Source organism: Zalophus californianus, chromosome 11 (genome assembly GCF_009762305.2).
Source record: "Zalophus californianus isolate mZalCal1 chromosome 11, mZalCal1.pri.v2, whole genome shotgun sequence".
In the NCBI taxonomy this organism is placed as follows: Eukaryota; Metazoa; Chordata; class Mammalia; order Carnivora; family Otariidae; genus Zalophus; species Zalophus californianus.
Genome location: NC_045605.1, coordinates 67,378,137 through 67,405,632, shown reverse-complemented (window position 1 = coordinate 67,405,632; position 27,496 = coordinate 67,378,137). Strand labels below are relative to the sequence as shown.

At 48.3% G+C, this 27,496-nt stretch overlaps 1 protein-coding gene across 10 annotated transcripts in view; it reads right to left on the bottom strand.

Moving 5' to 3' along the window:
- Window positions 1-27,496, bottom strand: part of LOC113913852 (F-actin-monooxygenase MICAL2) — a 216,264-nt gene that overhangs the window by 144,985 nt on the left and 43,783 nt on the right. For all 10 annotated transcript variants that reach the window (XR_003517277.2, XM_027578196.2, XM_027578197.2 and 7 more), the window contains exon 3: window positions 23,501-23,841. Coding sequence is in view for 9 of the 10 variants with exons in the window: in XM_027578196.2 (XP_027433997.2) it covers window positions 23,501-23,764 (264 nt within the window). In the remaining variant the exon portion in view is untranslated. The remainder of the gene's footprint in view (window positions 1-23,500; window positions 23,842-27,496) is intronic.

Sequence of the window (27,496 nt, the reverse complement as noted above, 5' to 3'; positions counted from 1 at the left end):
AGAAATGCCGATAAGTAGTGATGTGCCTTTGGATTTTTCAAAACTGGAGGGAAGATATTATCTAAAATATCTTTTATTTTAGCTGTTTGTTAAACAATTTGTTTCAAAGCATAGGTTTTGGGGAGAAGGAAAGAAAGGAAACTTGAAAAGAGGCAGGGATTTTCTCATCTCTCACCAGTGCAATAGTTAGGGTCAAGAAAGGGAAACAGGGATGCCTGGGTGGCTCAGTTGGTTGAGCAACTGCCTTCGGCTCAGGTGATGATCCTGGAGTCCCGGGATCGAGTCCCACATCGGGCTCCCTGCTCAACAGGGAGTCTGCTTCTCCCTCTGACCCTCTTCCTTCTCGTGCTATCTCTCATTCTCTCTTGCTCAAATAAATACATAAAATCTTAAAAAAAAAGAAAGAAAGAAAGGGAAACAACTTCAGATGCGGTTAGAGGTGAGAGCAAATCCTGACATTGCTCAAGGGAAAATCCATTTGGTCATTGTACCTCCATCCATCCCCTGGGCTTGGGAGACACATCCGGTACCCAACCCACAGAAGGCTGTATAGGGAAGTCCCAAATCCAGATGTGCCTCACCAGCTCCCGAACACACTGCTGTGTATTCACAGAGAGACTCCTTCCCTAGTGAAGGGGCTTTACACCTTGCAGAAAACAACAGATAGCAGCAGGTAACAGCATCCAACACATGCCTTCCGGGCCATTCTCACCAGGGGAAGGCGGTTCTGACTCCACCTGCAGCTGCCATAAAAGAAATGAGCAAACTTGCCCAGAAGCTCTTCCAAGTGGGTTACCTTACACTATAAAGTGGCTTGTAATTAGAATGTTTTCAAAACTGTGAATAGATCACAGTGTCTAGACATTGGGAGACTCCAATCCTACACCCTCGTGCCCGCCCATGATTACAACCTGCTAAAGAACACGTTTTCTTTATCAGAGCATCTTCAAGGGCAAATTTCTGGAGAGCCTCTCCTCACAGCCTGGCTGGGGGCTACTGGGGAATTCTTTCTGCTACCAGGAGGAAGGCATGCCTGGGCATCTAGCGCACCCACCCTCCGCAAGGAGCCATGCCTGGGCCAGTGGAATGTCTGGGGCACCACCTTCTAGGCTGGAGGAGGAAGTCCACATATGGAAGGCAGGACTTCTGTGAGCCAGAGGTGTATTGCATCATGGCCATCACTCCAGAGGGGAAGAATTACTGTAAGCCTCCATGTAGAACAAACAAACTGCTTCCCCAGTGCAAACACGAGGTGGGCGGGGGGGGAGTGATGAGGTAGGTAAGGACATGGTTTCAGCTCTGCTGAGTTATTAAAAGGGAAAATAAGGCATTTGGAAAACACTATCCTAGCTCCTGTAGTACCTGCTCCTACCCAGGAGCCAAGAAGGAAAGGATATTTATCATTTATTCATTCATGCGTTCATCTAAAAAACACTCAACTAACACATTTTTTTCTAGGCACCATGTTGAGTGCTGGAGAGAGACGGATACATCGCATGTTCTGCCCACAGGTACTCCCACTTTAGTACAGGGGGGAGAAAAAAGGTTTGTTTTTTTTTTTTTTCAGTTCAGAAACTGAAGTTTCTTGAACAAGATGGAGTTCACCAAGCACGCACATAGAGGGATCAGGAAAGAGCAGGGGCAGAAATCTGGAAGGAAGCCACTGTCAGGCTGGGTAAAGACGTCCTGCTGGCTGGGAATGGGAAGGGTTACGCGAGACACACGTAGCCCATAAAGAGATGTAGTTTCCAAGTTGTTGCGTGAGTGGCACGCAAAGAAAAATCTGGAAGGTGTGTAGAAATCCCCATTGTTGATCCACAGAGCCAACAGAGGAAGAGATTCAGATTTTTAACAGGAACAGTCACTTCTATTCAGTGGAAGTCTTCTCTGTGTCAGGTATGGTATACGTCAGTTTCATTTACTAATTAGAAACCTATAGAATAGGCATCATTATGACTACTTTACTGAGGACGAAGTGGAGGCTCTGAAATTTTAACTAACCTGCCCGTGGTTGCAGGTATCTGATGATGGCCATTCTGCTCTTTCTGTGATGCCCTGGGACCTCTTATCTTGAAGTCATGGCCCATAAGAGAAGACGACATCACCCGAAGTGAGAGTGTCCAATAGAACAGGGTGTCTCAGCTTTGGCACTGTGCGCACTTGGGGCTGGATCACTTGTTGTTATGGGGGGCTACCCTATGAACTGCAGGACTTTAAGCAGCATCCCTGGCCTCTACCAACCAGATGCTAATAGCAACCCCCTCTCCCCTGAGAATCACAATGAAAAATATCTCTATTGCAAATGTCCCTGAAGGGGGTGGGGGTGGGGGGGGCAAAATCGCCACTAGTTAAGAAATAGAATGTGGGCCACACATGTAATTTTTCTAGTAGTCATATTTTTGGGGGGGGAACTGAAAAGAGAGAGAAAATTAATTTTAATAAATGTATTTAATTCAACACATCCAAAATATTATCATTTGAACATGTAATCAATATAAAAAATACTGATGAGATATTGTACAATCTTTTTTTTTTTTCCACAGTAAGTCGCTGAAATGAGGCATGTATTTTGCACTGACAGCACAGCTTGGTTTGCACTTGCCACATTTCAAGTGCCCTGGCCATGAGGTTAATGGCTCCCATGCCGGACAACACAGATCCAGGGGAAGAGGGAGCTCACCTACATTTAAGAATGGGTGGAGAGAGAGGAGCAAAAGACAATGGTGAAATGGTCAGAGAGTACAATAGACAAGTTCTGGGAATGTTGACAGTTGAAGCTTTTCCTTTCCCCTCCGAGAACTGCGTCTCCCCACCAGCAACCCACTGACCCCATGGGATGGGGTGGGGCAAGCGGCGGGTGAAGAAAGGTGTCTGGTAAGGAAGGGTGGAGAGAGGGAGCCCAGGGGAGGGGGCCCTGGGAGACCCACCCACGCAGGCACAGGGAATTAGGGAGGCTTTCAGGGAGGCAATTCCCAGACTCCAGCAAGCGAGGCAGAGTCAGGGAGTCAAACAGATGCAGACAACTCATCCACAAGCGGGAAACACCCAGGGTCACCTCCACCAGCAGCAGCTGACACAGGGCTGATTCCAGCCCAAGTAACTACTGAAACAAAGCCCTCAAAACCACAGAGTCTTAGTCAATCTGGAGCCAGATCCAGGAAAATGAGGCCCTTGCCTGGGACCACTCAGCAACCATCAACACATCCTTGGCGTAATTCAAATGGTAGGGCTGGGGGCTTGCCGCTGTCTGGACTTTTTATCCACCCATTTGGCCACTGCCACCCTGACAGGAACATCACTCTCCCCCTTGTGCAGATGGAGACGCAGGACCCCACCGCTGGGAAGGGTTGGGGCCATGATGCTTCACTAACTATTAAAGGAGAAAACTTAACCGAAGCACATGATTCAAGTTCAGACTTAGAGATGGTCCTCCCTTGAACGGGAAACCAACTGACTAACTGATGTTTTAAATAAGGAACAAGAAACGGAAAACCCTTTGCAATTAAAAAGCAAACAGTTCCGTGGACCGAAGAAAGAAGAAGGCAGGGGAAGGGCAAGCGGGAAGAGGGCAGAGGAAGACAGACAGAAAAGGACAAGGGGAGGGGCAGGTCTGCACGGGGGAAGGGAGCAGAGAGGGCGCGGCCAGAGCTCACAGAGAGGCGACGACCAGCACCGGGCCTCAGGCAGGAGCAGGAGGGTGCTGTCCACCTCCACTCCATGAGACTGGGGCACTGCTCTTCAAACTCCTGGGGGAGAAACACAGATCACCACTCAGAGGCCCTCCTTGATGAGAATTAGCATGGTGGTGGACCAGGGGACCCGTCAGATAGCCTTGAGAACCAGGTCTGGAGGGCAGCCTGGAGAGGCAGGTCAGAAACCCCCGGGTCCCTGGGGCCTGCGCCTCTCCTGCCTGCCTGCCTCCAGGAAGAGGCACATCCCACCTGAACCAGGGAGGGGCACATTCCCTTACACCATCTCCCCAGATAGGAGCTGTCATCCTCACTGTGCAGATGGGTAAAACTGAGGCCCAGAGACTGCAAGCCAACCTGTGTGGTTTCCACTATGTAACAGGCAGAATGAAGAGTGTGTGTGTTATTAATATAATAACCTTACAGGGGAAGCTTACATATGGTACACACACACACACACACACACACACAGAATACATGTGAAAAGGGCTTTATAAAGTTTTATAAATGATAGTTATTAAGTTGACTCTTAATACAGACAGCATATTGTCCTCTTGACAAACTTATGGACTTCTTTCAAAGGGACTAAGGCCCACTTACAGAGCTCCTTCTAGTCTGTTATTCAACTAAGCCCAACAACAACAACAAAAAAGCACCATATCTAACCTCTGCTTCATTCCTGCATGGGCAAGGTCTTGTTTGTTTTTCAAAACCCACTTTTTAAGCACTGGAGAGCTCTCTGCTGCTTCCCACCATCTCCAGCAAAAGTGCAGGCTCCAGTTAATCCCATAAGGGATCGCCTCCCCCTGCAGCTGGCTCCAGAGCTTCCCAGGCCCAGAATGAGGAAGCAAGGAAACCCCAGCCCTGTCAGAGCAACTCGGCCCACCTTGTAGTTCTAGGACTCTACCACTGAGCACCTACTATGCACCCGGGAGGCACCGGGTACCTGCTGAAGGTGGTGTAGGACTTCAAAGCCTCTGGCCAGATTCTGGAAACAGGATTGCAGGTGGAGGTTGAGGCTCAAGGTGAAGTGGCTTAGAGGAAGCATGCCAGGGTATGGGTGTCACCCCAGTTTCCTCCAGACCTCCAGAGGGCCAGAGCTTCTCCTTCCTCACACCCTGTAGATGAGCTTGGACATCCTCGCTGCCTGCTTCCCTGAGGACAGCTGAGCCATGCAGCGTAGTTAAAGAACACTACTGGCTAGAACTGAGCTGAACTAAGAACTGAAGTCCTCCTCTATTTTGGGCCCCTGGTCTCCCCCAGCCTCAGTCTGCTCATCCATGAAATGATAGCAGTAACATCTACCTACATCACAGAGCTGCCAGGAGGCTTGGATTCCAGCCCCAGCCAACCCAGCAGGGGATGGCTCAGAGATGGCCAGACCCTGTCATCTGGACTGGAAGCATGAGAGGCTTAGAACAAGAAAGGATGCAGGCAAGGAATGTCTTCTGTGTGGGAAAGTGCTCTAGACCTGGTCAAGTGTGGACTATTTCTTCACTGTGCCCTCCAGCACTAAATCATGGTTTATTCTAGCAGAGACCATTTAGTGAGAGCTCAATGCTTTCTCTCCAGCATCTAGAACACTGCCATCATGACCCTAAATATACCTGTCTGTGTGAGTGTGTGTGTGTGTGTGTGTGTGTATGTATGTTTTGGATGAAAGCTAATCATTGGTCTAAGTCCTCTACAAACACCTCATGAAACAGGAGGAATCTTGGGGGAGACAGGTGAGGAACCCCCCCTTTGGCCATCAATTTTCAAAAATAATTTTCTAGGCCGCATAAAACCTTGCTTCCTCCCCTCCTGCTACGTAAATGCATAAAGCAGAGATTCAGGAGGCCCAGCTGACTGGAGAGGTTCTGGGCACCTAGAGGCTGAGCGATCAGGGTCACCTCACCAAGCCCTTGGGCTTGACAGAGAAATTAAAAACCACAGGACCCAGTAGGCACTGGTTACCACTGCGACTGTTAACCCCCAAATTCAGCTCCACCCAGCCCCCTTCTCCTAGCCACCTGAAGTCATTCCCTCAAGTTCATTCTTGTGTCAATAAAAACATGGAAAGGCCTAGGCGTGGGCTTGGTTTACTGTAAGATCTGGAATCGATTTGTGAAGCCTCTCAGAGAGCTGGACAATTTCATCACAAAACCCCAATGTCATTTTCTGGGACAGACGGGGGAGGGCACTCAGGAGCTCAGTGTCCCACGGGCAGACTGGGGACTGGCCCTTTCTCCAGTCTACCTCTCCTGGGCTGGGACTGCAGAGGGGCAGCTGAACCCCAGCTCTGTAGCCTCGGTGGGCAGCTATGCCCAGTGGTTATGGCCTGCGGGGCACCCTCCCCTGGGACACAGACACCACTAGAAGGAAGGTGAACCGGGAGCCGCCCACAGGGCATGGAGACAGTGGAGGTCTAAAGAGCCCCACTGTTCAGATTTCTTTTGCTCTGACAACTGGTAATCATGACCAAGGTAATGACCTTACTCTGTGTCAGGCACTATTCTAAGTGCTTTACCGTATGAATTCCTTCAGGTCTTATACTTGGGTACCATTAGCTTCTCTGTTTCACAGCTGAGGTACAGAGAGGTTAACTAACAAGCTGGAAGTCACACAGCTATAACAGTTTCCAGCCAGCATCCCACTAGTGATATTAAAGATACAAGACACATCATCAACCCCTCCGGGCTCAGCTCAGACTCAGAAACACTTGCTTCCTCACACTCAATTCTCTTGCAGGCTTGGGAGGAGCAGAGGTGGTTAGATTCTGGGCTCTAAGCTGGAGCAGCGGCTCTGTGTTTGGGCTGGAACAGGGAGGAGGACATGCAGAGTATAGACAATGACCTTCCCCTAGTGTATTCCAAATGGACGTCTGTGAGGCTGAGACTCTGGCAGTCTTTTTAACAAATAGTGCAATGGTCAGCCAGGCACGCCATACATTTTCACCTACTCTGCAAATTGAGTTGGAACAGAATATGGTTCCAAGGCCCAGGACAGTTAAACAACAGAAAATAAAACCACAACATATGTCATCTGAACTCAGTGACCACAAAGACTTTTTTTGATTCAGTGCTTAATTAAGAAAAACAAAAAAGGAGGATATGGAGTCATGATGGCATCTAGCCACTTTCCCCCCATACTCCTAACTTCCTGTATAATGAAGCATTCTGTCACTTTAGCACCTTATCACCAAGATAACAATAGGCTACGTTTTCCCCCTAAGAACAGTTGGCTTGAAACAACAGACGGAGAAGCAGTGCGAGCGCCGAGGGTCTGCGGAGCCACGGAGGACACTGATTAATGGGTTTCCCAGGCCTGCTATCAGCTGTTCCAGACACTAAGTGCAGGCACTGTTCTTAGAACATGCTACGCCAAAGGCCCTATCACAGGCACGCCAGGGAGATCAGCCTATGCATTCCCAACCTGTGAGTCAGCCTGGAGGTGAGCCAGAGAAAGCCAAGGTGGACAGAGGAAGGGCCAGGAAAGGTCTGTGAGCCTGGGCTTCTCACTGCTGCTCCAGGAGAGGAGCCTGGCTCTCCCGCGGGGCATTAAGACACCAGCTAGGACTTGAACAATGGACCACCTGGTGTGGCCTTAATTAAAACAAAGACACAGAGTTATACCACATCTGCAAGAGGTCTTAAAGCAGCTAACTGCTAGAACCTTGCATGTCACAGAAGAGAAGACAGAGCAGAGTAGGGAGGGAGAGAGGAATTTACACTTTTGAAGACTTCCTTTGTGCTAGCAATGATTCTTTATGTGGTGCTAAAGCTGGTAAGGTATGCTTTAATATTGCTGTTTTAGAGAAGAGGAAATTGGGACTCAAGCCACGCAAGTGACTGACCAAGGGTCACAAACTAGTAAGTGAAGGAGCTGAGGTTTGACCCGGGTCGCACCCAGGCTCTTCCCAGCATACCCCGCTGCCGTGCACAGGCAGACCCCACACAGCTCCTGACCCCTAGTTCCTAGCTCTGTTTCATCAGACTAGGAGTCCTCTATATACCATGGGTCACTCTGGCAACCAGGTGAAGCCCATAGACACCTTCTTAGAATAACATCTTAAAATGCACAAAACAAAATGTTAACACATTGAACATATCTAATAATATATTAAATAATAAGATCTAGCCACAGATCTAATACCTTACATGATTTCCAAATAATAAGTGTAAACGAGAGTCTGAAGAACCTGTTAACAAGCAAGAGGATAAATGGAAACATCTGTGATTTCTATTGGTGATAAAGTCACAGGCACTCCTAACACAGGTTTGCTGCCGACATTCATGACTGGAGACAATGCTACATTTCAGTTAGAGGTGAGTGAAAATAAAAATTTTCCACCATCTAAGTTCACAAACTCCTGAAAATTAAGCAAACCTCACAACATAACAGGTGGCAAATAAACACATGAAAAGATACTCACCATCACATGTCTTTAAGGGAATGCAAATTAAATGTAAATTAGAACAATAATGAGATAACACTACATGGCTATTAGAGGGGCCAAAATCTAGAACACGGACAGACCAAGGGCCGACGAGGGATGGAGAACAGGAACGCGCACCCATTGCTGGTGGAAATGCAAATTGGTGCAGCCACTTTGGGTGACAGTCTGACCGTTTCTTACAGAACTAAACATACCCTGACCATATGACCAAGGAGCAATCGGGCTCCTTGGTATTTGCCCAAGGAAGTTGAGAACTCATGTCCATACAAAGACCTGCACAGGGATGTTTACAACAGCTTTATTCATAATTGCCAAAACGTGGAAGCAACCAAATGTCCATTCGGCTACATTCAGATGGTGGAATATGATTCAGCCCCAAATAATGAGCTATGAGGCCAGGAAAAGACAGGGAGGAGACTTAAATGCGTATCACTGAGTGGAAGAAGCTGATCGGAAAAGGCTACATACTGTATGATTCCAACTATGTGACATCTTGGAAAAGAATGTAAAAAAAAAAAACTGTGGAGACAGTAAAAAGATCATGGTTGCCAGTGGTTGGGAAGGTGGGGGAGAGGGATGAACAGGCAGAGCACAGAGGCCTTTCAGGACAGGAAAGTATTCTGTATGATATCGTAACGATGGATACAGGACATCATCGTCTAAACCCACAGAATGGCCACCACCAAGAATGAACCCGAAGGTAAATACGGACTTTGGGAGATGACGATGTGTCAGTGTGGGTTCATCAGTCGTCATAAATCTACCACTCTCGTGGTGGGGGAGGATATGGGGGAGGCGCTGCATGGGGGAGGCAGGCGGTATGTGGGAAATCTCTGTACCTTCCCATTAATTTTGCTGTGAACCTAAAACTGCTCTGAGAAAAAACAAAAACCCAAACCCAAACCCCAAATGCCTGAGAGCAGAGAGTGGCACTGCCATGAATCCCCAGCACGCGGGGCACTCGTAAACCTTTTCCTCAAACCCGTAGGGCAAAATAAGAAGTTTGCATTTACTGAATGCTCATAACATTGTGGACTCTCATCTAAGCGGCTGCATTTCCTACTTACAACAACTCCTTGAAGAGGGTCATATTACCTTCACTTTACGGATAAAAAAATTGGATTTCAAATCAAAGATGAATCTTTAAAACAAGTTAGATCTACCTACTACACGCTTGAGTTACTGGACTAATGTCGTTAGATCGCAAAGCAAGCTATTAAAAACCCTTTTACTTGGAACCCCTTATTTTTAAATTTGTGCAAATAAAACAAAAGAAATTGGATGCTGAAGCTGATATAAGACTGCAAGTGCCATCTTTAACCCCAAATTTCAAAATACTACATCCATCAAAAGAGCTTCATGGTACCAGAACGTGAACTGAGAACATCTAATAAGCAAACACTCAACTGTGAAATTCTAAAACCATGAATGCATAAATACAAATTAATGCTGTTGTCCACCTTAAATATTTTGGACAGGATTTCTTTTTGATTTTCATTTATTTATTTATTTATTTAGGGCGAGCATCAGCAGGCGGAGGGGCAGAGGGAGAGAGAGAATCTTAACCAGGCTCCACACTAAGCACAGAGCCCCACGTGGGGCTCAATCCCACAACCCCGAGATCATGACCTAAGCCAAAATCAAGAGCCCGATGTTCAACCAAGTGAGCCACCCAGGTGCCCCCAGACAGGATTTCTTTTGAAAATAATGGCAAGAATGATGTCTGAGCACCAACACTCCCTGCCACCCTATCTTTGACAAAATAGTGTGGTTGGAAGTAAAATGGATTTCATATTTCTCACACTGTCAGTGCCTACGGTGAGGTCCTCACACAAAGGTCAATTAACTGGGCACTGCAGTCTGGGATCCCTGGTTCTGAACATTCTTGCATTCTTCCATTTATCCCACGAAATTCTAGGCAAGCCCTTTAATCCCGTTCAGCCTCAGGTTCCCCATCTATAAAGCTGGGATAGGTAACACCAGCCCTTGTTACCTCACAGAGTTAGTAGGCGAATCAAGTGAGATGATAGGTGCAAAACTGCTTCTTGAGCAGAAACACTTAATCCCACTGTGATGCATCACTAAACTCTAATAAAGGATAAATTGTTCAGTACGATCTGGAGCGCCGCGGTAAATCCGAGCAGGGAAATACAAGAGGCTCCTGCAGCACTAGCAGGGATCATTAACCCACGCTGCCCACACCTGTCGCTGAGTTCAGCAGCAGCGGCAGCAGGAAGGCCAATGATGTGCTCTTTATGGCAACCCTTCCCGCCAAGAAGGCATGAAAACCCTGGAAGAAAGTGGAGCTGGTGATACTCAGGTTTACAGTTCCTTGCAAGGGAACATAACGTGCATCCTCCCCTCCCTCAATGACCAGGGCTCGTGGACTTCACCTAGGAGCCTCTTTAGGGAGGAGAGTTTCAAGGAGATGGTGACCCGCCACATCCAATATCTGAAAGTCACGGAGTCGGCAAGGACACAGCAGCTGTGACAGTGTGGCTACCTCCGAGGCCCCCGGGGCCCCTGAAAACAATCATCTCTACCGGCGTGGTGGGAAGGAAGCTGGAATGGGAGGGAGAGGAAGCCATGGGAGTGAGGGGCACAGAGATCATCTTCCCCAAGAATCTGGTTGAGAAGGGAGGAAGAAACAGATCTGATGACCTCAGTCTCGTGAAAAGGGACGGCTGCTTAAAGGGAGGAGGTCGAAGGATGGAGAGGGAGATGAAGGAAGGAGGGCGTTAGACAACTGGCTAGGCTGTCTTAAAAGGCTTTCCCGGCAGCATCATGCAGCTCAGCACGGAGTCCTCCTATGTGGGTCCCCAGACCGCCCGCTCTGCTCCCTCCTCCACTGGCGCAAGTTCGAGGCAGATCTCCCGGGGCAGGGTCAGCCCGCAGTCAGGGCAGCGAGAAACTGCCCCAGGATGGGCCAGCAAAGGAAGGTAAGGAGAGGCGAGGCTGATGGCGGGCCAGGCGAGGGAGGACAGGAACCTAGGGGCGTGGGGGCAGGCAGGTGCAGGGAGGGCCCCCTGGTGAGAGGAGCACGGCTCTGAGTGGTGGTTAGAGAGAAGCCTTCTAGATGAGTTTAGGAGGAGCAGCCCTGGGTGGTGGCCAACTCCTAGGCGTGGCTCTGGGGATGGGTGGCTGAGGCGGAGGTGGCGGGTGGCAGCCACTGGAACCACCAAGGCGGAGGGCCTCTGAGGAGAGGGCTCAGGGGGCAGTGGGCATCGGACATGTGGGAAGGCTGGCCAGAGCAGCATGGGGAGGGCGTGGGGAGCAAGGAGCGCGGTGTGGCTAGGATGGGGCACGTGGGAAGGGGCTTCTGGAACACCAGGAGAGCCCAGAGCGGGCGGACCAGCCAGGGCACCAGGCCAAGCCGGGGGTGGGACCGCATGACAGGCACCAGGGAGCCGCAGGCAGACCTGGGCTTCAGGAGGATGGCTCCACAGGGGTGGGTAGCTGGGCTGGAGAGGGAGAAAGGCAAAAGGGAGTTGAGAGACTGGCAACTGTGACCACCTGGGTAAGAGGTCACTGCTGCCACCAAAGTGGAAGAGGTGAGAATGGAGGGCAGAGGCTGAGCACGAATGGAATTGCAAAGGAAGGGGAAATGAAGAAACAGGGGAAGAGAAGCAGGTATCAGGAAGAAGTTGGTGAATGTGGCTTAAAGGTGCCCAAGGGGCATCCTAAAGACAGCCACAGGCACCCAAGTGGGGTCATGGGGCTCAGGAAGGTAGCGACTGTAGAGAGTCATCATCACAGGGAGTGACAGCTGAGTGTAGGGAAGCTTCCCCCGAGAAAGCACCTCCGGCAGAAGCAAAAGGAGTCAGATACAAGCCCCTGGAGGACACCTTGTATGTCCTATGGAAAAGGAGAAGGAGCGTAAGGACGACTTTCAAAATGAATCAAGAAAGTTGTGTCACAAATGCAACAGGAGAGTTTCAAGAAGGAGGAGGAAACTAATCGCTACCAGGTACTTTAAGTGCTTTAGGTAAATTTCACATATACCCCTCATCTCAGTCCTGTAAGATGATAGCTCTTATCATTCCCACTTCACAAATGAAGAAACAGAGGAATCATCACAATACCTAGTAGGCAGTCAAAGAGAGTCCTCAGAATAAAGCCAAACATTGTTACAACAAACTACCCAGAAGGCCCTTCAACGAACTGCCTCCTGGTAGCCACCGCCCCCAGCCTCCTGCGTACCACTATCCCCTTTGCTCACCTTAGCCCTGTTCTTGGCTGCTTCTTCCAACCAGCCAAGAGCTTTCCCACCTCAGGGCCTTTACACTTGCTGTCCTCTCTGAACAACCCACTCTTCGCCTAGCTGACTGCTTCTCACCTAGAGACTGCAGCTTAAATGCCACCTCCCTGACACCCTGTCTAGAATCAACTCCTCTCTCGCAGTTCTAGCACAATACCCACAACATAAGGTCCTTCTTGGTATGACATGATAAAATTATCTTTGTGTGTTTCTCTCTCTCCTAACTGGACAGAAAGACCTGCAAGTGTGGGGTCTTCTCTGTCTTCATCCTCTCTGGTGCCCAGCATAGAGCACCAGCACTTAACAGTAAAGAGTAAATTAACGAACATACTTCTTCTCAGGTAGTGTTAAGTTCTGAGGACATTCCTTCCAAGAAGACTTTCAATCAGAATGACCAGGTCTGCCCGAATCTGGGCAGCAAGGCTGGTTTTAGCCTTTCCCTAATCTGCTGGTCTGTGGTGAAATGCACACAGCTCCTTGAAGACATGACATGGAACGGGATGCAATAAATTCCTTATGCCTGAGACAGCTGTTACTCACAGTTGGGAGACCGGTCTACCTTCCCTTCCAGGATCACTCAGATTCCACATCCCTTCCATGGTGAAGTTTCATGGAACTCTCCACTCAAAAGCCTTCCATGGCTTTGTGGCTCACTCAGAGTAAAAGGCAAAGTCCCTCCCAGAGGTTTCATGGTCCACATATCCGGGCCCCCTTCCTGGACCCCACCTGGTACCATCCGACCTCTACTTTCTTCCTGCTGTTTCCAGAACATACTGAGCACCTCCGCTTGTCAGCACCTCTGTGCCTTCTGCTGTTCCCTTTGTCTAGAATTCTCTTTCCTCTAAGAGTCCACATGCTCATGTTCTCGCTTTCTTTAGTTCTCTGCTCAAATATTACTGTCACATAGAAGCCTTCCCAGCATATCCTTATATAAAACAGCAACCCACCTCTGCTTGGGACACTCGTATCTCCTTTACCTTGCTTTCTTCCTTATTTTCTTCCTAGCACTTACCACACCCACCCACCCACCGCCTCCCCACACACACACACATTTACTCTCTGCCTCTCACTGAGAAGAACATAAACTACAAGAGGGCAGGAATTTTGTCTGTTTTCTTTACTGCTGCATCCCTGGTGCCTGGCATGCAGTAGACACTCAAAATGATTTTTCTAATGCATTAACAATTGTGGGAAATTTAACTCAGGGAGGGCAATTAAAAAAAATACAAGTAGGTAGAAACAGTCTGGTTGTTACTCAAAAGCAGAACGCAGAATTACTATAGGACTCAACAATTCTACTCCTAGGTAGATACCCCAGAAAATAGGAGTTCGATGGATACGTGTACGCCAGGGTTCACTGCGCCAGTATTCACAACAGCTAGAAGGTGGAAACAACCTAAGTGTTCGTCGATGGATGAATGGACAAACAAAATGTGGTCTATACACATACAATGTGGAACTATTTGGCCTTCAGGGGGAAGGGAATTCTGACCCATGTTACCACATTGATGAACCTTGAGGACATTATGCAAAGTGAAATAAGCCAGTCACGGAAGGACGAGTATTGTAGGATTCCACTTACGTAAGGCACCTGGAGTAGTCAGAGCCCTAAAGGCAGAAAGCAGAATGGTCATTGCCAGGGGCTGGGGTAGGGGACAGTGGAGAATTCTTTTTTTTTTTTTTAAAGATTTTATTTATTTATTTGACAGAGACATACACAGAGAGAGAGCACAAGCAGGGGGAGTGGGAGAGGGAGAAGCAGGCTTCCCGCCGAGCAGGGAGCCCGATTCCAGGGCTAGATCCCAGAACCCTGGGATCATGACCTGAGCCAAAGGCAGATGCTTAATGACTGAGCCACCCAGGCACCCTGAGAGTGGAGAATTTTTGATAAATGAGCATAGTTTGGGATGTTTCAGTTTGGATGATAAAAAAAAAAAGGTTTGGGAGCTGGATGGTGTGATGGTTGCAGAACAGTGTAAATGCACTTTAATACCACTAAACTGTATACTTAAAAACAGTTACGGGGGGGGGGGGTGTGCCTGGGTGGATCAGTCGTTAAGCGTCTGCCTTCGGCTCAGGTCATGATCCCAGGGTCCTGGGATCAAGCCCCGCATCGGGATCCCTGCTCCACGGGAAGCCTGCTTCTCCCTCTTCCACTCCTCCTGCCTGTGTTCCCTCTCTTGCTGTGTCTCTCTCTGTCAAATAAATAAATAAAATCTTAAAAAAAAAAAGTTACAAGGGTAAATGTTATGTATGTTTCACTATAATAAAAAAAAAATCTCCTACTCAATTCAGCCATTGGAAAACTTTTAAGTGTGGTTGGAATAACTTGCACGTGTGAGTCGACTTTCTCAACTGTAAATTTTATGGAATCTGAATATAGATTAAGTATTTCTGATTAAAATTTAGCCCCAAATTGAGATGTGCTATGAGTAAAATATATTTTGAAAGCTTAGTAAAAAAATGTAAACTATTTTACTCCTAACTTTTATAGTCATTACATGTTGAAATGATCGTATTTTGATATATCGGGTTAAATAAAATATTTTATTGAAGTTGAAAAAAAAAGAGAGGAGCAGGTTCTCATGCCTGCTACCACACAGGCGAACCTTGAAACACTACGCTAAGTAAGACAAGGGCCAGATGCAAAACAGCAAATATTGCATGATTCCACTTGTCTGATATGCCTAGAATAGAAGTTTCATAGAGACAGAAAGGAGATCAGAGGTTACCAGGGGCAGCAGTGGGGGATGGGGAGTTATTGCTTGGTGGGTACAGAGTTTCTGTCTAGGGTGATGAAAAATTCTGGAAATAGAAATGGTAATTGTTTTATAACATGGTGAAGGTAATTAATGTCACTGAATTATACATGTAAAATGGTTAAAATAGCAAATTTCATATATATCCACAGTTTAAAAAAAGGATAAGGAATGGGGAAAAGAAGTAAATGGAAGAGATAATTTTCTTAAAGTTCGAGAGAGAGCAACAAACAGCTGTGGGGCAAGCATCAACATGCTAGCTCCTTGGTGATGGGGTAAAGGAAACTTCCCTGGATTTGGACATAAAGGAATTTTCTAGATTTAGACAGCTCTCTCCTAGAGAAAGGCTGGGAGAATAAAAATCTTCCCACTGCTGAACTCCTGTGGACAAACGCTTGGGGACAGCTTGCTACGCTGTATTTATACCTCTTAAGACTGTGACACATAAGAGGAGGTGGGGAGTATGCCAGATGGCAATAAAACATGGTACATACAGCGGAAGGCTCTGAGCAGGCTCTGAAGTTACAGCATATTTAGGTTTTCTTCCCAAGAAGCTGCAGTGAAGTTTAAGGTGAAGAACTTTTATGCAATATAATGTTATATGGAATGCATTGAAGAATGTATGTATATGCTGTTGAATTTACAACTTACCGTCCCTAAGTATACACTCTTATAACTATGTTATATAGTACACTACTTGTGTTCCTACCTGTGGAACATGTTGAATGGAGAACTGTGGCCCTCACCCTTTGTCTTTTGCAAAACTCATTCTTGAACCTGCAGGTATTTGGTTCTCTTTCTGCACAGTCTTCTTCTGTCCAATCCTGCTTCCTCTCCCATTCCTTTCACAGGTGTTCATTGCTAATGAACACCTTATACTCCAAACACCTTCTAAGCATCTACTTTTGAAGATCTAACCTATAACAAATACCTACTGCTTGTTAGGCATTATTCTAGGTGCTGGGGAATCAGCAAGTATAGACAACAACTCCTGCCCCCATGGGGTTTTAATGGGGTTTCTGGGAACACTTTTGCCTACATAATAAGGCAATGTCTGTAGCTACAGCAGGACCTTCTACCTTCTTCCTGTCTTGGAAGCAGATGTGATGGCTGGAGCTGCAGCAGCTGCCTTGCTCTACAAGGTGACGAGTATGATGGAACACCTAGGGCTGCACTATACAATTTAATGGCCACTAGTCACATGGGGCTATTGAGCATTTGAAATGTAGCTAGTCTGAATTGAGATGAGCTGTAAAATACATACAGGATTTTAGGACTTAATAAAAAAATGAATATGAGATATATCAATATTTTTTAATATTGACTACAGGGTGAAATAATATTGGATATATTAGAGTAAATAAAATATATTATTCCAATCAATTTCACCATTTTAAATGATGCTACAAGAAAATTTTAAATTACATATGCGGCTTGCATTATATTTCTACTAGACAGCACTGGCCTAGAGAATCAGAGAATATAGCCACTGAACCTCTAGCCACTATCTCTCTACTGATATCTAGTTTAAAAATAAGCTGGGTGCTTGAGACCTGGGGATGAGCCAGGCATGTCCCTGTCGTCACAGAGCCCATAGTGATAAAGAGACACAAAAAGCAATCAAGGACGGATACCAATCAGCAAGATTTCATAGGACCAGAGCCTGGGGTCCCCAGTGGGCACCAAACCTAGACCAAGGATAGAATAAGAGAAGAGGAAGTGAAGAAGAGCTCAAGGAGGGCTCCCTGAAGGAGGTGATGCTTGCTTTAACTGAATCACACAGAGAACAAGCTAGCTAGGCCAGGAAGGGGCCCCTGTTCAGCACAAGCAGTATACATCCTCTGTGGGCTAGGGCTCTAAAACTCCCATTATTTGATGAAATTTGAAGAGGAAAGTATACACTTGTATTGGTTCCCCATTTAAAGAGCATTCATCATCACAGATAAAGCAAACCTCTGAACAAAACCACGTATATGCAACTATTTTTCAACTTAAAGTGCTATGCAGTTGTTGGGTGTTAATAATAGCAACGAAGTTGTGGTTGTGGCTGTGATTGTTACAGAGGTGGCAGCCATCCCTGCCTTTACTGTTCCTGGACTGCTCCTCACTCAGTGGCGCTGCTCACGGCCACACAGCCCAGACTCCAGAATTCAGGGGGTGTCCAACCCAACGCCCATCCAGCAAGGCCAAGGAGATGCCAGTAGGCAATATGCTGCCATGGTAGCTCCCTTTCAGAGAAGGACTCTTCTCGGCCATCTCCTGCACTGTTGGTGGGGAGTGTCCTCTGGAAAAACCTCCAGGGAAGAAGCCACAAGGCCTATGATATTTTCCATGTGATGCACATACCCCTCGGCTCAGAATCCTCATGACTATCCCACAGACACGCTTTCACATATGTTCGGAGTGTGGGTGAGAAAACGTACTGCAGCACTAGTTAAGATGGCAAGAGACTCGGAACGAGCTAAGCAGTTGAATAAATTGTGAAATGGGAAGCCAGGAAAATAATAAAGGGATTAGAGCCCCACATACTGACATAAAACAATCTCCAAGATATATTTGAGTGAAAAAAGCAAGGCTCACAATATGTAAACAAAACATTTTCCAGTAAAAAATAAGTAGCGGGGGGCAGGGGGGGTGGGTGGCAGGATGCATACATCTGGATGCACGTACACATGCCCGCATGCCCACATAAGTAGAGACTTTCAGGAAAAGCAGATGGAAAACGGTCTCATGATTGCCTCTAGGGCTGGAACCTGGGGGCCTGGGGAAAAGATACACTCACCACAGTACATGCTCTTGTCCTGCTTGAATTTTTTTTTTTAACCAAAAACATACATTTCTTTTTTTTTTTAAGGAAACTAGTTTTTTTCTTAAAAAGACAAATAAGTCTTTATAACTGTATATATAAAATGAAATAAAATGAACCACAGGGAACCTGAATTAACCACTTCCCATGAGGACAGCCAAAAAAGAGAGCTTTTTATCTCAGGGTAATATTTGGGGGACTGGATCCACTCAGCTCATATCTAAGGGGCAGCACACACACTCACACTGAGCCCGCCAACTCCATGAGGGTCAGTGGTGACAAGTGGAAGAATAAACACAAAGCCGTCATAATCTAGGCTGGGAAACCTGTTGAACACAGCAGCGCTGGGAGGCTGGTACAGGTAAGTGAACAAAGCCAGAGTCCCCCTGCAGGAATGCGTACCCCGGAGACCACCAGAGCCCCCTGCAGGAATGCGTACCCGGAGACCGCCAGAGCCCCCCTGCAGGAACGCGTACCCCCGGAGACCGCCAGAGCCCCCTGCAGGAATGCGTACCCGGAGACCGCCAGAGCCCCCCTGCAGGAACGCGTACCCCGGAGACCACCAGAGCCCCCTGCAGGGACGCGTACCCCGGAGACCGCCAGAGCCCCCTGCAGGAACGCGTACCCCGGAGACCACCAGAGCCCCCCTGCAGGAACGCGTACCCCCGGAGACCACCAGAGCCCCCTGCAGGAACGCGTACCCCGGAGACCACCAGAGCCCCCTGCAGGAACGCATATCCCGGAGACCGTCCTCTGCCCTATCTGCACTGCCTGCCGCTGTCTGTATTAGGCAGAGTGGTACTTGACATGCCCCAGCCAGCGCGGCAGAGCCCAGCTTTGAGGGCCGTGGCAGGTGATTTCAGAGGTCCGGAATGTCAGATAGGCTTATCTAGACCAGGAGATAGCAGCCTGCCCTGCCAGCTGCCCCCTCCCACCCCACCTCCCTGCCTCCTGTTGTGCTCGGCTTTCGAAGCTCAGCGGCCACTTGTACCCCTCAAGCCTGGGCCACCCACCGCTGGGAGCCGCTGCAGAGGCAGAGGTGGGCAAGGGTCACGGTCAGGAACAAAAGGTATGCGGTTTGGATGGATACAAAATATCCATCCATCCATCAGGGGGTGTCACTGGGGATGCTCACAAAATACAGACATTTCCTCCTCACGAGATAACCCAACAGTTTTCATTTTATAGGCTGGCCCCATTCCTGCTGGTGACAAGAGTCCATGAGTCATTTCCTGCATGCATGTTTTTATGATGTACAAATGCCTTCTGGTCTGCATTGGTTGTCTGTGATCACTGAGCAACCCCATGGAGGGTGGTAGAAAGAACCCTGGATCGGGAATCCAGGCTCGTCTCCAATGGTCCCCCAGGTCCTCTGTTTGACTACGAGACCCTCCCTTCACAGCCCGGCCCTGGGAGGCCGTTCTTTGCGGATCTCCTCCTTCATCCATCTATTTGGCTCTGCCTGGCTCTCACCCTCTCCCCACCCACACCTTCGTTCCTCTTACACAGCAACACACTCTCCCTGGAATACAGTTCTGCCTTGTGTTCCCTCAGCTAGGCCAGGCAAACTTCTTCTCATATGTCAAGCTCCAAATCATACCTTCTCTTCCAGGAAGCATTCCGGGACTGCTCCAGTCAGGCTCAGTCATTGCTTTTCTCTACTTCTGCAGAACAGAGGTGGACGCACCTGTCTCATACACTTAGGATATTTATGAAAATAATGGCTAAGTATTTGCTGATCACTTATGGTGTACTAGGCAGTGTTCTAAATACTTCACAAAGATTGCCTTAGTTAGTGCTCACAGCAACTCCGTGAGAGAGGGACCATCTTCATTTTATAGAGAACACTACTGAGGATCAGCGATTTAAGTAGCCTGCCCAAGGCCACAGAGCTAGTTCGTGGCTGACTGGTACCTAGACAAGTGCCTGGCACACAGCAGCTGCTCAAAAATTATTCACCTCCTGAATGATTAAATAAGTTAATAAATAAAGAAACAATGTTTCTGTCTCACGAACTGCTCAGAGCCACTTCTCATTCTTTCAAACCACCTCCCCGTCAGGTGCCTAGCAAGGCACAGAGCACCAGAAACATCTGCTGAATGAATGAACAAAAGCATATTAGCACGCACCCATCAACAGAGTCCAAATCCTGATAAAGCCACCCTCTAGCTTCAGATCAATAGCTTCAGGTTCCTGGGCCCCTCTATGTTACCTGTCAAATGGAGAGATGGTACACAACATCCTCTCAAAATATGTCCTTCTGACATTAGGTACATATAAAATAAAAGATCAGACTTTATGATTTCATGATGATGGCAATTCCCATATCAAAATTTGTATTGTATTGTTTTGTTTTCCTTCTGGGCTGTTTTCCCCAAAGAACATTACACAATTGGATTTGACATTTGATTGGGGTACTGCCCTGATGCAGAGCCAATATTAGTCCTAAAAGAGTTAATTTGGCTTGATCCTTTGTTCACTCTATCCTTAGCAAAACAGGTCACACCCAAGGAAAGAATTGTTAAGTGCCTGACAAAACCCTCATAACTAATCAATAATGAACCATGATCCCAAGTTAGATTATGCAACTGACACCTAAGCCACTGCTCTTATGACATTGTAGGTCCTTCTCCCTGTCCCCTGGCACCCCCAGCAGAGGCTTTCTTCTCCAAACAGATGCTGGTCAATCTCCCCCAACCACCACTGCCAACATACATGCATGCATGCATATATACGTTCACACACACACTCACTCACATGCTTGTGAAATGCTAAAGCCCAAACCCACTCCAGATGGTGCTGAGATGTCCACAACAATGGAAAGGTGAGGGTTCTGGCTGAATTCCATTTATTTCTACTCTAACTGTGGCTAGCCAGGAGCTTGGGTATGTGCCTGATATCTGACACACCTGTGCTATATGTCAGCACTAATGGTCATCCACGTGCATGCTAATACCCAGCATTTCTTGTTTGGCTAATGCTCAGCAAAAACTACTACACCCAAGGATACCTAAAAGAGGTGTGTGAGTGAGACAGTGTCTGTTCATGTTAGAAGAGAGGGAGGACCCATGTTCTGTGTTTTGTTTGACTCACAACAAGGACTACAAGCTCTAGGCTCTTAGAGCTGAGTATTAACCATCCACATGAATCCAATATGGTGAGAGACTATACCATAACCAGAATGCACATAAACAGTCCCTATAGAGGACACCTGTTATTTATCCATCTCACACCTCTATGAAATTGGGAACCTGCTCCTCCCTCATGTCAATCATGTGATGCTTGAAAGGGCTACCAAAGACAGTAGCCAGTTCTCCTGGTTTGGGCACAATAATTGGTCCAGAGACAGCCCAATCAGAATCCTTCCCTGAGATTTTATTCAATATTGAGCAGGAGGAGAGAGAGTCTAGCCTTTGGGTCATAGAGTTATAACGATATGAACTAGATAGAGGCCACCAACATGGAGAAAATCTGTTTGCAGGATGTTAGAATGGAGCCAACATAGAGCAAAACGTCCAAGACATAGATGGAAGGAGAGAGGCTGGTAAAGACTGTCTGGACCTTCCTGTTTATACAAGTTAATGATTCCCTTTTGTGTTTAGCTTTGAGCTGGGTTTCTCAAGTGTGTCGCACAAGTGACCTCATACAGTCGGAGCCGTACTTGGACCACATTTCCAAATGTGTTCCACGCTTCAGGATCTAGGTAGTTCTTAGGAGATGGGCTACCACACATGTGAAAGGTCTTTATTCTTCCTCCTATGAGGCATAAAATTCCTGAGCAAGATGCACTCTCAACTCAGCATCGCTAACTACAGATGTTAGTGCTTTCCCTTTGTTATCTCAGGCACCAGTGGTCACCTGCCAACCCCAAGAGTCCACAAGGACTCTTCTATTTCAACGCATCAAAGCTTGTAAAATAAGGCCTGGCTAGACAGGGAGAGGCAACCCACCGACTGGTGATTTTTGAAAAAAAGCACATCTCCCTGCTGGTCGAGCCTCCATCACATCCCGGTGCTGGTTCATTCCCTCCACAGGTCTGTCCTCAGGATCACCAAGAGAGTCCTCTCAACAGCCAGAAACTGCTGGGCACAGGAGGCCATGGCATTTCCTCATAGAATAACGTCTCTGAAAACCTTCCTGAGAAAACATCTTGCAGCCTGGCCACCTGACTTCTATGGGACCTTTTCAAAAGAAAGCGGTCACATGCTGTTACTGAAAAGGGTGATGCTTTGAAAACAAACGGTGCCCCCCTCTCCAAGTCTGAAGAGCTTCCCAGTGATCCGGGAGCCGGGAAGTTACATCAGCTAGGTGGGGGTAGCGCCTCGGGGACTGGTCACACCCCTTTCTCTCCTTTTTCTTTAACACTTCTGTCTCCGCTAGGAAGGGCTAAAGCTTGGCAGGTTACGGGCAGGCACTGCCTGGATGGCTAGAGCTCCAGGCTGAAGTTCTGGCCTGGTGGAATGCTCCTCCTATGCCCCATAAAGTCGCCCCAGGCTTGGAGGAGCTTTGGCAGCTGTCCCCCCGGGGGCAAGGGAAAGCAGCCGTATCCCACGGTACACTCAACAGCTCCTCATCACCAAAACAAAAACACAACAGTCCTGATCGCCATGGAGAGTTCAATCCTCTTGTCTGGGATTGGCACCAACTAAAATTCCAAGGGCTCTGGCTGAGCTACCTCCTGTGAGGTCTAAATACAGCATGCTCACTTTTAACCTAAACATACAGTCTGGACCACTGCCGGGGGCTGACAGCCCCCCAGGGCCAGCCGGGAAGTCTTGACTTCTGGCTGCCCATTAGGCAATGGGCATCGGAGTGAGAGAAGAGATGTGATGCTCTGCTTACTTAGGCCACGTTCACCAATGTTGCCTATGGCCAAACAGTGGGGGAAGTAATCAGCTTGTGAAGGGTTAACTGCAAGTGTGACCCTGAGCACAGAAATGCATCCTGGGAAAGAGGGTGGGGGGGAAGAAGGGAAAGAGAGAGGGAGGAAAATGCAGTAAGGACCAAAGACCTATTTCTTAGCCAACTAAAGTCAAGGCATCTTTCTACAATGTTGGCTCCCAGGGGAACAGAATTTAGGGCATAAGCTCTAGAATCAGACAGACTAAGGTTGCCTCCTTGTTGTGTGATCTTAGGCAAGATAATTGACTTCTCAGTTTCCATAGCTCTAAAATGGCCCAAAGGACCATGGAGGTGTTCACTGGGGCCATGTTTATAAAGTGCCTGGCACGCAGAAGTTGCTCAATAAATCGTAGCTACTAGAAGTAGTAGTGGTAATAGTAGGAGGATAGTGCCAAGCATGCCTTTATTCTCTCTGCCATGGAGAGGACACAAGAAGAGTAGCTGAGGCCACCACAGTAAGACAGAGGCTCCCACCCAGGATAAGCTGTGCATGTACAGACCAAGGAAATCTTCAACCGAGCAAAATGCTAACACACGCCCACACCTATTAAGAACCTTAGAATGGCAGAATGGAGACAGCTTCCCAAACTCCCGGCAAGTCAACCCACATGCCCCACAAGGGTAAGAAATCACAGGGTTTTCCCTTACCTTGGTGTTCATACAGGACTTCCCTCGCTTATACTCCTTGTGGGATCCACGCTTGTCCAATTTGTACCACAGGGCTTTGGCCTTCCACGTGGTCACCTTGGACTTGAGCTTGGAATAAAAATTCCTGTGGTCCAGGGGGTCTAGGTCCAGGTGTCGTGTGAGGATGTTGAAGGCCTGGAGGGTGCCTTTGCACGTGGAAGCCTGGACAAAGTTCTCGAAAACCTGCCCAGCCTGGCTCTGCTTCTCGTCTTCGTTTTCCCCCATGTTTCAGGAGCTGTGTAGCGCAGTGGTATGGAGAGGCTGGAGGAGAACACCATGAAGTACCTGGAAACACGTCACACCTGCAAAGGTAGATGGAGACAGAGGTGAGCTCCATGGCAATGCAGGCGTGGGGGGGGGTGTTGCTGAGAGGGAAAAATAAAATTCCTTTGGGATGTTAAGCATACTAACCATTAATACTTAATGCTAAACATAAACCATCTATATAAAATGTACAATCATCCCTTCTGACCTGACAATGGTGTCTTGCTGGCAATCTCCTTCTACCCCCCGCCAACACCTCACTCCTCTCGCTGGTTGTAAAGAACTACAGATTGCTCAAAGATATGGCCTGGCTGATGTCAGCATTACTTGGTCAATCTTGCTATGAGCTACATAGTTCTAGAAATAATAACTAGTAAGGGGGGGGGGGGGACAAAGCAGAGAAGCATACTAGATTTTGTGAGCACCACCGAAAACCTTTAATTTGTGGTGCTGTAAATTAGTTGGCTAATATTAGTGTAATCTAGCCACAGAACAGTGCACAGACCAAAACATTCAAAGCACGTGCCTCCCTAGATTTCATGGCCTTCCCACCTATCCTAAGACACCAAACTTGAAAGTATTCCTCCATTAGCTACCAGAGGGGGCAGGTCCTTCCCCTATACAGATGACAACCGGCAACTTCTCGAAACTTCTCTCTACTCCTCGTATCTGCTGCAAGCTCAGCATCCACCTCAGTCAGACAGACAAAAAGACACAGACACACACGGGTCTCCTCCCCACATACAAAAGGAGTCTGTGCTTTGTGAGCCCAAGCTGTGAGTTATTTGGAACAAGTGCTCAGGCCGATGGAAGGAAAAATGCGATGGGTATTCATTCACATCACGAAAATAGCTCGCCTGGGTTTTGGCCATTGGCCTGTCTCTCTGCACCACTTTAACCTCAGGCATTTCTTAGGAAAGTCATTCAAGTTTCAAAGGAACAAAAATAAGTTAGGGTCGATTTTCCAAAGCAATAGCTATTTTTCCAGAATCCAAAGCTAGTGCAAGAAGACAAGCATAGAGGAACTAGGGCTGCCCAGCTGTCCAGAGGGCTCGAGAGGGTCGGTAAACAAGAGGATACAGCATACCAAGCTCCCCCAGACAGAGGCCTGGAGGGAGGAGGTCAGCAAACACAGAGACAAGGCCCTTGGGCTGGGTGGCTTCCCACTCTCCAGACAGCACTATTGTGGGTACATTTGGATTGTGGGCTGGCCATATGATATTAAAAACAGAGAATGGTGTTTGTTTTCTTTCATCCTTTACTCATCCATTCAGCAACAAATACTGGTGCCTAAGCAAGAGCCATGCATCACCCTAGGTCCTGGGGATGCAGAGATGGGGCCTAGTGATGAAGACAGGTGTATAGAGTTGATTATAAGACAACAAGCAAGCGCTTTTAAAAGATGAACATGGTGCATGGAAGCCACATAAGGAGGTGTCCAACAGAGCCTACAGGTGCCCAGAGGAGCCACAGGGTGGAGGGGGGCTGGGATGCCCAAAACACTACAATTTTAGGAACAAGGTGAATTTCATTAGAAGACCAGGGAATAGAAATTCTCAGGCAAAAGAAACACCATACAGGCGTGAGTCTGGAAAGAGCCAGGACAGCTGCAGAATGAGAGCAAGTCCAAGGCGTCTAGAGTTCTAAACTCATGACAAGGGGTGATGGGTGCATCCAAGGCAGATCATGGAGGGGATCTGGCTTCTCCCGTGGGCTGCAGGGTGCAGGAGATAAAGCAGCGGACCGAGAGGAGTCTCTGTGCGGAGGTGGAGATGCATGAGAGAGGGAGGCGGCCATGAACAAAGCCACCGGGAGAGCCCCGGGAGAGAGCCCCACACACATGAAGGCTGTACGGCAGCCCCGTGGGTAGCAGCTACAGGGAGCAGCCGGCTGGGGGCAGACACCCAGACGCTGCTGGCTGAGGGGGCACCGGCAACAGCGTGGGCCCCCCCCCCTCCTCCCCTCCACCCCAGGAGCCTCCAATGGGCCTGGCACCGTGCTCGGCTGAAGGCCCATTCCCTGCTCCAGGCCTAGCCAAGTTCCAGTCTTCAGCCAGGCCTCTGTCCTCCAGGAGCACTGACCTGGCGGCTCTGTTCCCCGCACCTCAGCAAAGCCAGAACACGTGGAGAGCGCGGCCTGTGCTTTGCCAGGTGCTGCTAAGACATGGATTCCCTCCCAGAGGGTCTCGCAGCTCCTCAAACCTCTGCAGTGCTCAGTTCGGCATCACTCACATAAACACTGTCTCCTACTGTTTCATCAGCTCTCCGCCAGGTACAGGACTTGCCACCCAGAGAGCATAAACAGAGAGCAAGACCCGTTTGCTGTTCAGAGCGAAGGAGCATCCTTGGTCTCTATCTTTGGAGGCACTCTGCGCCCAGCGCTGAACAAAGGATGCGGTCACTGACTGAGAGATCCACAGCTACTTGAATTCTGCTGCCCTCCTGCAGTCCATTCTGGGGATGGGCTGGTGGCGCAGAAGAAAGCCACAGGCTTCAGGGCGAGTGGAGCCCACGTCCAAAGCTCGGCTTGGCCCCTGGCTGCCCTCATGGCCTCACATGAGCCACAGGAGCGCTGAGCCTCAGTTTCTTCTTTTGTAAGAGATAATCTCCACCTTGCGGGGTTGCTGTGCAGAGCAAGAGAGGTGTGTGGTGGCAAGCCCGGCCCTGGGAGGTGCCTGGCAGCGGTGGAAATGGGTGCTGCATCCCTCACGTGGGGCAGATTTGTGTCTGGGGAATGTACCGGTTTGGAAAAATACTTCTGTAAATCAATTCTTCAAGTTGCCAACTCCTCCCTGTCTAAAATGGTGAACTGGTTAGAGATATCAAGCCAAACCTGACTCCCAGAGAATCATTTACGAACTGGAAGAACCTGTCTCCTTCCAGCTCCAGCTGCCGCCCCTCCTCCCCCCAAAGGAAAATGAACAACTTGATCTTAGGACTCCAGTGGAGAGCCAAAGGTGGTACGGAGGGTGCTGGCTGGGCGTGGGGGCCCCAGGAGCTTGCTCTTATCTAGAGGGAGCTACCTGGGGCAGTGGGGGTGGTGGAGAGGGATGGCGGGACAGCAGAGAGCACTGCCTTGGCCTATCCCAGCAGCTCGTGCCAGCCTCAGACCTGCCTCCCCGGTCTGAAGGGTCTGGTCTCAACCTGTAAAATCAGCTTTCCAGTTGAAGTCAAAGACCTTAAAAATGACTCTTACATCTATGCAGGCTATGTTTCCTCCGGAAGAGCCTCAGAGTGTTTAGAGTCTGCCAGACGAGGGTGTGAACCTGGTCTCATGCACCAGCAAGGCACATGACGTATCTCTGTCTGTTTCCTCATCTGCAGAATGAGATGATCATACTCGCGTCATAGGGCCATAAGGAATGAACTCCATCATGGATGTGACGTATTTAGCACCTGGCAGCTACATGATAACCAGCAGTAATTATGATTCCTCAAATGGCCCAAACATCAAACCAGAAGGATGGGGCCAGCTGCCCAGGTCAAGGAATTATCTGTACTTTAAAACTAGAAGCCATGGGCTTTCAACTCAGACGATGTGGGTTCAAATCCACTTCCTAGCTGTGTAGCCTTGGACAACTCACTTAATTTCTGAGATTTCAGTTCCCTCAAATATAGAGTGGGGAAGAAGGAAGTTTCAGTAATGAACTGAAAACATCCTCGGTACAAGGTAGTTCTGTTAATGAACTAGAAA